At 45.7% G+C, this 15,650-nt stretch overlaps 1 protein-coding gene across 2 annotated transcripts in view; it reads left to right on the forward strand.

Annotated features, from left to right (window-relative positions):
- The window catches only part of Txnrd3 (thioredoxin reductase 3), a 34,522-nt gene extending 19,972 nt beyond the window's left edge, over nt 1-14,550 (forward strand). For both annotated transcript variants that reach the window (XM_052721309.1, XM_052721310.1), the window contains 8 exons: nt 346-571; nt 1,983-2,075; nt 8,251-8,327; nt 8,781-8,937; nt 11,003-11,110; nt 11,822-11,917; nt 13,060-13,194; nt 13,808-14,550. In XM_052721309.1, the coding sequence (XP_052577269.1) occupies nt 346-571; nt 1,983-2,075; nt 8,251-8,327; nt 8,781-8,937; nt 11,003-11,110; nt 11,822-11,917; nt 13,060-13,194; nt 13,808-13,870 (955 nt within the window). In that variant the 3' untranslated portion in view covers nt 13,871-14,550. The remainder of the gene's footprint in view (nt 1-345; nt 572-1,982; nt 2,076-8,250; nt 8,328-8,780; nt 8,938-11,002; nt 11,111-11,821; nt 11,918-13,059; nt 13,195-13,807) is intronic.
- Nucleotides 14,551-15,650: the final 1,100 nt, after the last annotated feature.

Here is a 15,650-nt window from a genome sequence, read left to right on the forward strand (position 1 = left end):
CCTGAGTGCTGGGATTAAAGGCGTGTGTCATCACACCTGGCTCTATTTTTTTTTAATTAATTTACTTAACCACTTACATTAATTCATTTAACCACTGGGCCATCTCTCCAGGCCCTCTGTTTTATTTTTTAAGTAATTAGCTTGTCATGTCACTTGATTTTGAATGTACTGACCCATGTCTTCTCCACATCCTTTCAAACAGACCTCACTAGAAGCTTCTAGAAACTGTTGTGTTCTTTTGGTGTCTCCACTTAGGCACTGAATCGCCTTTCCAACAACAGATCAGCACACACGAAACCCATTTTGTGATTTCCACCTGCACTCTGTTTCTCTTGTCTCTTTCAGTGACGACCTTTTCTCCCTACGGTACTGCCCTGGCCGCACATTAGTTGTAGGCGCCTCGTATGTTGGTCTGGAATGTGCAGGGTTTCTGGCTGGCTTGGGATTAGACGTGACAGTTATGGTACGCTCTGTCCTTCTTCGTGGCTTTGATCAAGAAATGGCAGAGAAAGTGGGATCCTACCTGGAACAACACGGCGTCAAGTTCCAAAGGAAATTTACCCCTGTTTCGGCAAGTCTGGGCAGCTTGAACCTTTTTGCTGTCTTTTTTATCTTTTAAAAATTTTGCCCTTTTTCATTTCATCAAATAAATTAGTCTGCATGCACTCACACAGTGCTGAAGGTCACATGTTTACCCCTGGTCTGCATGCACTCACAGTGCTGAAGGTGACATATTTACCCTAGGTCTGCATGCACTCACAGTGCTGAAGGTGACATGTTTACCCCAGGTCTGCATGCACTCACAGTGCTGAAGGTGACATGTTTACCCCAGGTCTGCATGCACTCACAGTGCTGAAGGTGACATGTTTACCCCAGGTCTGCATGTGCTCACAGTGCTGAAGGTGACATATTTACCCCAGGTCTGCATGTGCTCACAGTGCTGAAGGTGACATGTTTACCCCAGGTCTGCATGCGCTCACAGTGCTGAAGGTGACATGTTTACTCCAGGTCTGCATGCACTCACAGTTCTGAAGGTGACATGTTTGCCCCAGGTCTGCATGCGCTCACAGTGCTGAAGGTCACATATTTACCCTAGGTCTGCAAACACACCCACCCCGAGTCTCCCTTCTTTCCTTCTACATTTCAAGGTTGTGACATCTTCAGTCTCGTGTCTTCTCATCAGCTTTCATCCTCAGACAAAGCGGCCCTGCGTGCCTTTTGACTGGCTCCCTACATTCCTTTTCCTCTAAAAACACCCTCTGCACACTACCTCTAATTTGTTGCCTGTTTCACACCCGTTTTTCACTTCTTTAAAGCTGCTTTTCAGAAGCCCAGTGGTCACATCTGTGTCCACACATTACAGGCCTCTCTGCTGTGCACGTCTCCTCTGCCAAGCGCTTGCTGCTCTGGCTGATGCAGCCCCAGCCTGTGCCTTCCCGTCCAGTCTGCTCAGCCAGCAGACGCTGGTGCCCATTTATTTTTGTCTGCATCTCTTCACCATCCTATATTTTTTATGAATGATCTTCTCGGGCCAGGAGCTTTAAATTCGATGTGAGTGCTCAGGGCACTCATCTCTCCTGAACCCTATGCTCATTCAGAAAAGCCTATGGACAGCCTTGCTTAAGTCCTCATGAGCACTTCAGATTTAACAAGATGACATTTAAGTACTGTATTTCCCACTTAGACCCCTGCTAATCTTTCTGACCTACCCAGTAAGTGGAACCACTTAATAAGCCAACACCTGGAAGCCCCACTCTGTTTCTTTTTTTTTTGGGGGGGGGGTCTACAGTCTCAGTGAATCCTTGATTTAGTTCTAACTGCAAAATGTAGACCATGGGTGTTTTCTTTCTCTGCTTGTCCAGAGATCTCTAGTGTGCTCAAACACACGTGATCATCACCCAGCAAACACATCCACACACAAGTATCCTTTGGTTAGTTTGTTCTCTGCTGTGGTAGAGCCAGTACCTCCTGTGTCCTTACAGGTTCAACAAGTGGAGAAAGGCTCGCCTGGGAAACTGAAAGTTGTGGCTAAGTCCACTGCAGGACCGGAAACAGTTGAAGAAGTATACAACACGGTGAGTGTATGTGCTGAGCATTCTTGTAAATGAGCGGAGGCAAGGTGTTGGGAAATGATGCAAGGTTTAATGTTTCCAGTTCTTTGTAAGAAGAGGTGACAACTGTGAACAGGGGCTGCCACCACACTCATGTTCAGTGATGCGTAAAGAATTCTGTGGTGAAGTGTATACACGTGGGACTGTCCACAGAAAGCTCTGGAAGTCGACATCCAAATCCCATCAGTCTCTTTTTATAAACAAATAAATCAAGCTTTCCTTTTCAAAGACAAACAATTCCCCAATCTTGAACCAGTGTGAATGATCTGAGAGGCTGAAGTGCCAAAGGTTCTCTCAGTTACAGTTTTAGTAGAAACTGTACACTTGCTATGTACTCTTTATTTGTGTGCATTATATAAATATCTAAAAACTAAACATGAGTGTACGGAGGAACAGGCAAATTAAAATTACATAACCAAGCCAGAAGACCAACTTTCAACTGTTGAGGCTTTGATTAGGGTCCCGTGGTGTGTACGATGGTGGCTATTTGCTGTGTTTAGTGGTCCAGGAACACAATGAATCAGTCCAAGTGCTGAGATCTTAGTGGCTCCAGCAGTTGCAGTAAGACTAGGCACCTCCTCTCCTATTGAGACTGAATGAGGCATCCAGAAGGAGGAAAGGGTCCCCAAAGCAGGTAACAGAGTCAGAGACAGCCCCTGCTCCCTCTGTTAGGAGTCTCACAAGAAGACAAAGCTGTACAGCCTAACATGCAGAGGGCCTAGGTCAGTTCCATGCATGCTCTTTGGTTGGCGATTCAGTCTCTGTGAGCCCCCATGAGTCCAAGAGTTGATTCTGTGGGTTTTCTTGTGGTGTCCTTAGCCCCTCTTGCTCTCATAATCCTTCCTCCCCCCTTTCTTCCACAGGGTTCCCCAAGGTCCATCTAATGTTTGGCTGTGGGTCTCTGCATCTGTTTCCATCAGTTGCTGGGTGAAGCCTCTCTGATGACAGTGGGGCTAGGCACCAATCTATGAGTATAGCAGAATATCATTAGGAACAATTGCATTGATTTTTGTCGTTGTTGTTGCCAGTCATGTTTGGTTCTACCCTAGGTCTCTGGGCTGTCCAGCCTCTGGGTCCTGGCCCTCCAGGCAGTGTCGGGGCTACCTCTCATGGTATGGGTCTCAAGCTGGTCCAGTCATTGATTGGTCACTCCACAATTTCTGTGCTGCCTTTACCCTAGCATATCTTATAGGCAGGTCAAATTATAGGTCAAAGGTTATGTGGTTTGGTTGTGGTCCCAATCCCTCCACTGGAAGACTTGCCTGGTTATAAGGGAAGACCAGTTCAGGCTCCCTATTTCCCATTGCTAGAAGACTTAGCTAGGGTCACCCTCATAGATTCCTGGGAGTTTTCATTGCACTAGGTTTCTATCTCATCCCAGAGATGCCCTCTGATTCCAGTTGTCTGTCCCAGTACTGTCTCCCTCCATCCTCCCCTGACCTGATCCCTCCTGTTCCCATGCCAACCCCCCAATACAGATCTTTCCCCACATCCACCTGTGATGTCTATTCTATTTCCCCTTCACAGTGAAATTCATATGTCCCCCTTGAACCTTCCTTGTCACTTAGCTTCTTTGGGTCTGTGGATTGTAGCATGGATATCCTTTACTTTATAGCTAATATCCACATATGAGTGAGTACATACCATGTTTGCCTTTCTGGGTCTGGGTTACCTCATTCAGGATGATCTTTTCTAGTTCCACCCATTTGCTGGCAAATTTCATGATGTCATTGTTATTAACAGCTGAGTAGTACTCCATTGTGTATATGTATCACATTTTCTTTATCCATTCTTCCGTTGGTGGACATCTATCTAGGGTGTTTTCAGGTTCTGGCTATTATGAATAAAGCTGCTATGAACATAGTTGAGCAAGTACCCTTGTGGTATGGTGAAGTGTCCTTTGGGGATATGCCCAGGAGTAGTATAGCTGGGTCTTGAGGTAGGTTGATTCTCAGTTTTCTGAGAAACCACCACATTGATTTCCAAAGTGGCTGTACAAGTTTGCAATCCCACCAACAATGGAGGAGTGAACATATCATCACCAGCATGAACTGTCATTTGTGTTTTTGATCTTAGTTACTCTGAAAGGTGTAAGATGGAATCTCAGAATCATTTTGATTTGCATTTTCCTGATGGCTAAGGATGTTGTGTGGGGTTTGATGTGTGACTTAAGGTTTAGTAATGTTTCTTTTACAAATGTGGTTGTCCTTGCATTTGGGGCATAGATGTTAAGAATTGCAATGTCCTCTTGGTGGATTTTTCCTTTGGTTGGTACGACATGTCTTTCTTCATCTCTTTTGATTAATTTTGGTTTGAAGTCTATTTTGTTAGATAATAGAATGGCTACATCAGCTTGCTTCTTAGGTCCATTTGCTTGTAAACTCTTTTCCCAACCTTTTTTTTCTGAGGCAATGTCTGTCTTTGATTTTGAGGTGTGTTTCTTATATGCAGCAGAAGGATAGATCCTGTTTTTGTATCCATTATGTTAGCCTGTGTCTTTTTATTAGGGAATTGAGTTCATTGATATTGAGAGATACTAATGACCAATGATTGTTAATTCCTGTTATGTTGTTGTTGTTGTTGGTGTGTCTGTGTGTATTCCTCTTCTTTGGGTTTTGCTAGTGTGAGATTATCTATTGTTTGTGTTTTCATAGGTGTAGTTAACCTCCTTGGGTTGGAGTTTTCCCTCCAGTACCTTCTGTAGGGCTGGATTTGTGGATAGATATTGTTTAAATTTGTCTTTGTCATGAAATACCTGTTTTCCCTTATATGGTGATTGCAATCTGGGCTGACATCCATGGTCTCTTGAAGACATCTGTCCAGGCCCTTCTGGCTTTTAGAGTCTCCATTGAGAAGTCAGGTATAATTCTGATAGGTCTGCCTTTATATTTTACTTGGTGTTTCTCCCTTGCAGCTCTTAATATTCTTCCTTTGTGTTCTGTGTGTTTAATGTTTTGATTTTATGCAGTATGGGAACTTTCTTTTCTGGTCCAATCTATTTGGTGTTCTGTAAGCTTCTAGTATCTTTATAGGCATGACCTTCTTTAAGTTAGGAAATTTTTATTCTTTGATTTTGTTGAATATATTTTCTGGGCCTTTGAGCTGGAATTCTTCTGGTTCTTCTATTCCTATTATTCTTAAGTTTGGTCTTTCATAGTGTCCCAGATTTCCTGGATGTTTTGTGTTAGAATTTTTTAGACTTAAAATTTTCTTTGACTGATGAATCTCTTTTTTCTATCATATCTTCAATGCCTGAGATTCTCTCTTCAACCTCTTATATTCTGTTGATGATGCTCGTGTCTATAGTTCTGTTCACTTACCCAGATTTTCCATTTCCAGAATTCCCTCAGTTTGTGTTTTCTTTATTGCTTTTATTTCCATCTTCTGGTCTTAAACAGTTTCCTTTGCCTGTTTGTTTTTTTCTTGGCTTTCTTGGCATTCTTTAAGGGATTTATTGATTTCCTCCAATTTTTTGTTTGTCTTTTCCCCAATTTCTTTAAGGATTTTTTTCATTTCCTCTTTAAGGACTTGTATCATCTTCGTAAAGCTGTGCTTCAGGTGTCAGAATATTCAGGTCTTGCTGTTATAGAATAGCTGGGCTCTGGTGTTGCCATATTGCCCTTTCTGTTGTTGGTAGTGTTCTTACACTGGCATTTAGGCATTTGGGTTTGGGATGCTTATACGTCCAGATGTTGATCCCTGAGTTTGTTTTTGTTGTTTCCTCTCTGGTCTTCTGGTCTAATTGCCCAAGGGTTCCAGTGACTGGGGAGTCTTCAGGTCCAGTAGGGTATCTCCGCTGGGGTTTTTGTGGCTTGAAAGACCTCTGAGTTTTGGGTGTCAATGTTGCCTCTGTGGTTGCAAGTACCTGTGTAGCCCTTGGGGTTCTGGGTACCTGCTTGGTCTCTAGGATTCCTAGAAGGGTGTGGCCTCTAGTACAGCAGAAGCTTTCTGCTGAGGTTGTGGGCTGGGATATGGAGCTCAGGGGAGGGGTTGCACTTGGGGTTGTTGGCCAGCTTCAGGGAGTGTTAGCTGGCTGTGCTCAGTTTCTCACCTTGGGCCCTTAGAATAGGCCTGGCTTCAGTTAATGCAGAAGACTTCTGCCAAAGTGTTGGCCGGAATATGGAACCCAGGGAAGCATTGGTTTCTTTTAAACCTGTCAAGGTGTTGAGTGATTTTGTAATCATCAGTCAGCTTTGGATTCTTGGGATCAACCCAGTTCAGTGATTTCAACTTGATAGTTTAGAATTTAAATACCTATAGTTATAAGTCATGTTGGTATATGTATGCATGTGTAAGCACATATATGTGGTATGTGAGTGTGTGTGTACACATGCATATTTGTGTGTGTATGCATTTGTGTGTCTGTTTATTTGAGTCAGTCTCTCACTAAATAGACAAGGCTGGCTTTCAACTCACTGTGTAGCTCAGGCTGGCCTTAAACTCACGGTGATCCTCCTGCCTTGGTCTCCTCAGTGCTGGGATAACTGCCTGGCTTTGGCTTATAATTGTCTTTTACATCTTAAATATTTTGGGCTTAATTCCTAAGCTTATTCTGATTCATGAAAGACATTGATAGTGTACTTCCCCCCATTACTTATTTATTTTCTGGCCATATTTACATAATATTAGGATTGGATTTTTATGTTTAGTGGAATTTACTGATGGAATCACCTAGATTTAATTTACTCCTGCCATGCTGTACTGCCGTGCCATAAACCCAAACCACACACAGGGAACTGTGCCAACAACCATGCACCTAGATTTAAATTTTCCAGGGGAATGTGTGAACATGTTTTTTTTTTTTTTTTTTTTTTTTTTTTTTAAGAAATATCACTTTTGATTTATTATTTCTTCTTTTAGAAATTAGTCCATTTTAGCTAAGATTTCCAACACATTGGTATACAGTTGCTCATCTATAACTTATAAATAGATGAGCAGACTTATTGTGCAGTTGATCATTTTTGGCAAACACATGTGCTGGTGCAGGGCACACTCTTTTAAAGCAGTGGAACATGTCTGTGAGTCCAGAAAGCTCCATGTCCTTCCCAGTCCCCAGTCACCCTGCTTGGTTCTGTCACCCCAGACTTCATATCACATTATCATATTGTGGCATTTGCTCCTCAGTGCTTGGCATGGTGTGTCTAGGAGGCATTTCTAGGGCCATCGGTGTTGTATGTCTCTGTAACTGGGGGCAGGAGGATGGGGTAGACAGTGCATGGTTGTTGGCACAGTATCGTGTGTGTGGTTTGGGTTTATGGCAAGGCAGTACAGCATGGCAGGAGTACTTAGTGGGAGCAGTGATTGAAAAGAGCATGAGAAAGGGCTGAGGTCCCACAATCCACATTGAGGGCCTGCTTCTAGTGACCCCACTTACTCTCTATAGACCCCACCTCTCAAAGGTTCCTCAGCTCCCTGGGCACCACAGGCTGGGATCCACTCTTTAACACAAGACATTTGTCCCAACAATAGTAAGGACACAGCTGTGTGGCCTCATTTTCCTTTATCACCAAAGCCTTCTTCCTTTTTGTCTCCAAATCCTGTCACAGGCTGAGGTGCTCTGGCCTAGTATAGAAACGCGTAGGTTTAGAGGGGACACAACCCATAAGCTTATGCAGGTTTCATGTGTGAAATTGGTGTTATGGTTAATGCTGGACAGACTCCAGAATTACCTGGGAGATGGACCTCTGGGCATGCTTGGGGAATTATCTTGATTGTGTTAACTGAGTTGGAAAGACTTGCCCACTATGGGCTCTGCCACTCCCTGGCTGGAACCTTGTCCTGTGTAAATCAAGAAAGAGACCTGAGCAGCCTCTGCGTCCATCACTCTCTGCTTCCTGATTGTGGATGTGTGATGACCAGTTGCTGCAAGCTTGAAGCCCTGATTTTCCCACCGTGAACTGTGGCCGGAATAAACCCTTTCTCCTTGAAGTTGCTTTTGTTGGGCTGTTTTATCACAGCCACAGAGAAGAAACTAAGACAGTTGCTAAACCATGTCTTTCAAGGGTTCCATCAGATTCACTTGTATAGGCTGCTTATAACATTTCATAGTTACCTTGTGGTCCTCCAGTATCTAAGGTGCTGTCTCCCTTGTCATTCTTATGGGGATAATTTATGATTCTGGTCTCTTCTCTAAATGCAGGTTTTGTTAGCAATTGGTCGTGAATCCTGTACTAGGAAAATAGGCCTGGAGAAGATCGGGGTCAAAATCAATGAGAAGTAAGTGTAGGGTTGTGGCACTGTTACTGCCATAACCCTGTAAATTGCTAAGATATAACATTCTGATGCCTCAAATTTCTCACCGTAAACATGATGCCAACTTGTGTATTAATTTCTGGATTGGCCAATTAGGGACTTCTAACACAAGCTTTAAAGAGCTTATGTTCTCAATAGCAATCCAAAAACATATTCATAGAAATGTTCTCCCACTGTCTGTGATTTAGAGTGAATTCTGATGTCTCTGACCAGTCAAAGAGAAAAATACTGAAGCCCTTAAGGTGATCATGGGGAATGTGAAAGTTTCAGACCTGCAGGCAGCATGGTCTAAGCCATTTCTTGTAGGCCACTGGACACCTCGGTGCCCGGGCTGTGCAAGCCGCCATGTTGCTGATCTGCATGGTGCCAGGCAGCAGTCCGGGGATTTAGTGTGTGCTTTCCTCCTCACTCTACCAGGACTGGCAAAATACCAGTAAATGATGTGGAACAGACCAACGTGCCTCATGTCTATGCTATTGGGGACGTACTGGAGGGCAAACCAGAGCTCACACCTGTTGCCATACAGGCAGGCAAGCTGCTAGCTCGAAGACTCTTTGGGGCCTCTTTGGAAAAGGTACGTTTTTTCCTATAATTGACTATGTGTTTTCCTATAATTGACTATGTGTGTCTGTGTGTCTATGTGTCCGTGTATGTGTCTCTGTGTCTCTTTGTGTGTCTGTTCTTTGTGTGCCTGTGTGTATGTGTGTGTATCTCTTTGTAAGTGTTTGTATATGCATATGCACATGTATATGTGTGTTTCTCTCTGTGTGTATCTGTCTCCCTCTCACTCCCTCCCCTCTCTGTGAATGTTTATATATCTTCTATGTAAGTATAAATGTATATGTGTGTCTATCTGTATGCATGTCTTGGTGTGTGAATGTCTATGTATATATGTGTGTATATCTGTGTGTGTTTGGAGCTGAACTCTAGGTCTCATGAAGGCTAAGTGCTCTACCACTGAGCTTTATCCCGGCCCTGAGATAGTATCTTGACCAAAATTAAGATTTCAAAATTGGTAAATAGTGATTCTTAGAGATAATTTGCAGTTGAGTTACTACTGATTAAAGAGTTGGTAAAACTTGTGTTTTTTACTTCCTTGGGCTGTCCTGTGATAGTGAAAGGTTACTGTGGGTCCAGCCCCAGGACTCACCAGATGGGTGGAGGCTGAGTTCAGCAGGCTCAGGCCGTCCACGGATGACAGTCCACAGATGTGGTTATGTGCCAGAGTGCTGTGAGCCAGTTGTTGCAGCGCAGGAAAAGATGCCTGCATTATCTGACAGGCTGGAGACAGGCTTCCTAAGTGGCCTGCTGTCCATGGAGTGTCCCCTCCTGAGCAGGATACTGACCTCTTACACCGCCTGCTTGGTAAGCCCCACTCACTTATGATTTCACAGTCATCGTTTGCAAGGCCACTGCTGTGAAGTGCAGTTTCCTGTCTTGGTATTCCTTAGTGAGATACATGGGATCTAGGTAATTCTACAGAGGAAGCAATGGACTTTTTTTAGTAGATGTATCATCAGATAATACAGGGAATAATAGTGTCCTCATAGGGTCTCACCCTTGGGAGGAAAGCACTGCTTTATCAGTAGTACTGGGGACCTGTGGCAGGGCTAGCAGATGACAGGTCGTGGCTGTCCTCTTGTGAGCTTGCATATCCCCTCAGTGTACTTGGGGTGTGCCATGGGGGAGGCGGAAGGCCATATGTCCCCCAGCTTCATTTAGCAAGACACCAGACAGCAAGGGTGCTGAGGTGGCTCCTGCATGAACCTCTCACTAGATGCTCAGGTCTCTGAGTTGTCCTGCTCAGCTCATTCTCCTCTTTGGAATAACTCTGGCAAGCACACTTTTCTCTTCTGAGGTTTTTGAAGTGGTAGACATCAGCCTAATTTGTCTCTAGCTGCTGGTGCTTGTGTCGCTTAAGTACAACGGTACCTACCTCTTCAGTTGTTGTCTGAGAACTCAACAGAAGTTCAGCAATGTGGGAAGGTGGGACAGTGGTTAAGTAATTGCCACTAAGTGTAAGGACCAGAGTTGGGACCCCTCAAGACCTATGTGTGGTGGCTAACGTGTAATTCCAGCCTTGGAAAGTAGAGATGGGATCCCTAGAGCCAGCTGGCCAATAAGACTAGCTGTACAGCCAGCTCTGAGTTTGACTGAGAGACCCTGCCTCAGTCAATGAGGTAGAAGAGTAGGATGATTCCTTGCATCAACCTTGGGTCTCTACATGTGCACACACAGGCGTGTGCACACACACACAATGTGCACATGCACACATGCACACATACCATACACATGAAAAACATGCATGCACAAGGGCTGGAGAGTTGGCTCAGTAGTTAAGAGCACATACAGCTCTTGGAGAGGACCCAGATCGGCCTTTGTAGGCATCAGACACACATGTGGCATACAGCCATACTTTCAAGAAAATACCCCCACACAAAATGAATAATAAGTACATTTTGGGCGCACTCGTTCACATGCTTACCAGCACATTTAGACTTCTCCAGTCTTCTGTCAGTTGGCTCTCGTAACCGCTGGGTCCCTTTTGATCTGACACAACCCCACTGCCTTTTATGAATCCGTGTCATAGAAACTTGCTGGGAGGCAAGTCATAGGAGTGTTGTGTGTTTCTCTTCCAGTGTGATTACATTAACGTCCCAACAACGGTGTTCACACCTCTGGAATATGGCTGCTGTGGGCTGTCTGAAGAGAAAGCCATCGAAGTGTATAAAAAAGAGAATCTGGAAGTAAGGACCATGTTTCCTTTATCATCAACCTTCCCTCCCCGAAGCCACTTCTTATGTTGTAACTTTGCAAGTCTCTTTCATGCTGTTAGAGAAATCATCCTCCTGTTTGGGAGAATTTGAAGTGAATCTAAACTCCGTCACACTCGCAAAGTGATAGAAAGAACACAGCTTTGGTGAAAGGGAGGGCAGTGAGGTGTATGAATTAGGACTTTGGAGATACAGGTATAAAAGGCCCTCCCTCCATGCACAGTGGAGACTTGGCTGTCAGAGCAGGGTAGGGGTGCTGGGGGCTCTTCTGGGGTCGGTAGCACAGATGATGTGCTTCATCTTGGAAGTCAGAACGGTTCTGTGTCTTCTGATCTTCTAGGTTTGGGGTGAATGTGCCACTAGGTGGGGTCTCAGTTGTCATCTTCTCAGCCTACATAGTTACAAGTGTGGTACCTTGGGCCGACAACACTCTAAATGTTTGAAAACGGAGTTTTGCTCACAGGAGGCTGTTTCTATGTCTGACTAATGGCTGCACAAAGCAAATGTGACATGTTGCTGGCATTTCGCGAACCTGGCTCCAGTGCAGCTATCAACGTGCCCCAGGTGGGGCCTTGGGCTTCCAGTGCAGCAAGCTGTTATAGTCTGTCACCTTAGTGGGACTGAGGAGCATGTCAAGGAGTGGGTTACATGCAGTGCTAATGTCAGCCTCTCCCTTCTGTCCAGGTGTATCACACCTTGTTCTGGCCTCTGGAGTGGACAGTCGCTGGCAGAGACAATAATACCTGTTATGCGAAGATAATCTGTAACAAGTTCGACAATGTATGTAGATGCCTGGATGCTGTGCTTTCTGCTGTGCTCTAGTCTACTCCATTTTCTCTGGGGTTGTGTAAAGTACACTCTGTATCTGGGCTGCTCCCCAAGCCTCACCCACTGTGATTTTAAAATACAGCTTGGGCCAGGTGGTGGTGGTGCACGCCTTTAATCCCAGCACTTGGGAGACAGAGGCAGGCAGATCTCTGTGAGTTCAAGGCCAGGCTCCAAAGCTACAGAGAGAAACCCTGTCTCTAAAAACCAATATATATATATTGGATTCTTGCGAGTTGGGTTTTTATGATCTCTTTAAAGATGGGATTGGGGCAGAAGTAAGCTCTCAGCTGTTTGCAGAGGCTGAGGCAGGAGCAGTTTTCCACCTCAGCTGTGCCTGCCAGGCAGTGAGAGCTGGCCACCCAGAGCTGACAGTTTAGCCCTGATGGTTTAGAACTGTGAAGGCCAACACTGTGGCCACCATCCGGCACTGTGCATGATGCATGTGTGTGAGCTTCATCGGTGGAATGGCATGTGTGGAGTGTCAGGGAGAGGCACTCCCAGAAGGCAACAGGCAGGTGCTGATGGAACTGAGATGTCTCCTGTGCCTGTTCTGTCGTCTGCTTACACACTGCCTTCGTCTGTCCTCATAGAGGATCAGAATGGAGGCCAGACTCTGATGAAAAGGCGTGTCAGTGGACAGCTGTGGCTCACTTCTGCTCTGGACACCCACCACATGCTGCCCTGCTGACAGCCTCTACTAGCCATTCCTGAGCTCTGCTTAGTGTCAGGAGCAGGCAGCTGTGCATGGGCCCACAAACTCTCCTCTAGTAAGACCTGATGCCTTGGGTACTCCAGTGCAGGCGCTTAGTTCGTATGTGCAGTGTTTGTGTGGCCCTGGCTCAGTAATCCAGGAGTCACATCCCACCCACGAGCTCCATCACGGGTGGGCAAATTGAGTGCACTAGTAAATTAGAGTGTGAGTTAGTTCTGACCACACTTTACTGGCTCCTTGGCCAAGTCCTTCGAGAGGCTGTTCCCTGCTCAGTTCCTTTCCTGTGGGAGACCCTGTATATTTTAGCTGTGAACAGCAGGGAGTAGATCTCCATTCTGATCCTAGGCTTATGGGGATTCTCTGTTCTGTCTCTGTATTAAAGGAGCGTGTGGTGGGATTTCACCTTCTGGGGCCAAATGCTGGTGAAATCACACAGGGATTTGCAGCTGCTATGAAGTGTGGGCTCACAAAGCAGCTACTGAATGACACCATTGGAATCCATCCCACATGTGGTGAGGTAAGGAGCAGAGTGTGTGTGTGTGTGTGTGTGTGTGTGTAAGCATGCGTGTGTGCACACACATGTATCAGAGGACAGTCTCGAGTGTCATTCCTTAGGTTATCTTAACCTCTTTTGGAGACAGGGTGTCACACTGGCTTGAAGCTTGCCAATAGGCTAGGATGGCTAGCCAGCAAGACCCAGAATGCACCTCTGTGCCTCCATGGTGTGGAGATTTTACAAGCATGTGCCAGCACTAGGCTGGCTGGCCAGTAAGACCCAGGATGCAGCTATCTCTGCCTCCTTGGTGTGGAGATTATACAAGCGTGTGCCAGCACACTCAGCGTGGGTTTTGGGACTTGGGCCCTTACACTTGTATGGGTAGCTCTTTACCCACGAAGCTTCTTCCCAGTACTGTGTCCACTGAAAGTCCCCAAACCCCAGTGAGGTGCTTTCAGTGGGCTTCAAGTAGCCTAGCTTTACAAACAATTATGAAATTCATTGTAGAGTTTCTTTAATTCTAATATATTTTATATTAGCAAGCTAATTTAATGTGTTCTATCGGTGCAGCTGGAGCATGTCCTTGTAAAGCAGCAGTGACATTGCCACATGTTGTCTTCTTCCTTGTAAACAGGTCTTTACAACGTTGGAAATCACCAAGTCCTCGGGGCTGGACATTACTCAGAAAGGCTGCTGAGGCTAGCCCTGCTGTTGTTGGTTTCCCCTGTCACACTCTCGCTCTGTGCCCATGACATCTGCTTGGGCACTAGGGGACCAGTTCCGGGCTTTCTCCTGGCCCAGAGATGAGAAGGTGGCAGAGGACCAGCAGCAGCATCTGAAGTCTCTGCTGACGGCATGCAGCGACCAGGCTGCATCCTTGACGCCTTGGTTCGGAACCCACAGAGGTGAGCCAAGGCCGACTCCTGCACGTCAGCCTCGACTTCCCCCCACGAGGCCTTGGATGGCACAGTGAGCCCGCCCCCTTTCCCAGTTGCCAGCGCTTTGACTCTCTGTTTTCATGAAGATACTATAGTTTTCAGTGTGGACTTGTCTGTGAAGAGGTTTGTGGGCCTGGAGTGCAGCACCTAGGGATTCATGGTGTCTGGAGAGCAAGGTCAGAGCAGTTGGCTGCATAAGACTGCTGCATTAGCGGGAGGCCCATGCACTGGATGGCCTTTAAAAGGTACATTTAACCTGCTGTCAGAAACCTGACTCCTACCTCACCCCTTGTACGTCTGAGGTGAGAACCCTGAAATCACTCTCCTAGTCTCTGCACTAGCAGAGCACCGCATATAAGAGGAAAATTGTTGTATAGCTTTTCCATGTTAATCTTAAGGTCACTATTAAAAAGATTTTACTATAGTCTGTGTGATCTGATTTCAACCTGTTAAACATGATTTTGTCATGGTGTGTATAGGGTAGTAAATGAACAGGTAACCCCGAGAGTTCCATTTGAACTACACATGGCAGCATCGAGCAGACCTTTGAAGAGAGTGGGCGTCTCTCGGGTCTTTCTGGAAAACTTCTGAGGAACAGGGCGCCCTGGTGCTGGGCTATTCGAAGCCACCCACCCTTTTGAGTGTGACTAGCCTTTTGAGCCGAGTGCCACAGGCTTGCATGGTTCTGTGGTCAGAATTTCTGGATATGAGGGTTTTGTTTTATTTGAATTTTTGAGACAAGGTCTTGCTGTGTAGCCCAGGCTGCCCTTGAACCTCAGATCTTCCTTCCTTAGCCTGAGTGCTGAGGTTACGGTTGTGCAACAGGAGTGGAGTGAGGATGAGAGCCAGAGAAGCCAACACAGGATCGTTCGTGAGATGCTTCTTGTTGGAGAGAGAAAACTACCAGTGTGAGGAAGGACAGCAGGGGGTGGCCTCTGTGGGCGAGGTAGCAGTCGTCCCATGGAAGTGGGGATACTGTCTCTCTCGCTGGACATGTCGGGGCCAGGGAACTGAGCAAGTTTAAGGGAGGTAGTGATATTTGGGTGCATAGAAGAGAAGGATTTCTAAGCTAAGAGGCAGTATGCCCTCATTTTGGGGTAGACAGAGCTTCCTTTTTCTACACAAATCATGATCCATTAAAAATATTTTACTAAAATTTTTAAAATGTCTATTTTGTTTTGTTTTTGAGACACGGTGTGGGAACTCAAAATCCTCCCAAATGCTGAGATTGCAGGCATGCTCCACCAAGGAGGCAGCCCTTTCTCTTTACAAGTTCATCATCTCTGGTCTTTTGAGCTGACTAACAGCACATCTTGTTGTAAGTCAATCATACTTCAAAACTGATTTTTAACCAATGTTCCAAGTACTGGGCTGAACCATTAATTAAATAACAGGCTTGATGAGGTAATAAGTTTTTGTAGGTAGAAGGAGGGAGGTCTGTTTCCAGCTGGTGTGGCTGGGAACAGGCCAGATGGGAGGGAGAACAGAGGGGCAGGAGTGTAGGAGGAGGGGCCAGGGTGTGGTGCTTGGTCTATACCG

Source organism: Peromyscus californicus, unplaced genomic scaffold (assembly GCF_007827085.1).
Source record: "Peromyscus californicus insignis strain IS unplaced genomic scaffold, ASM782708v3 Scaffold_6__1_contigs__length_162567912, whole genome shotgun sequence".
NCBI classification, from domain to species: Eukaryota; Metazoa; Chordata; class Mammalia; order Rodentia; family Cricetidae; genus Peromyscus; species Peromyscus californicus.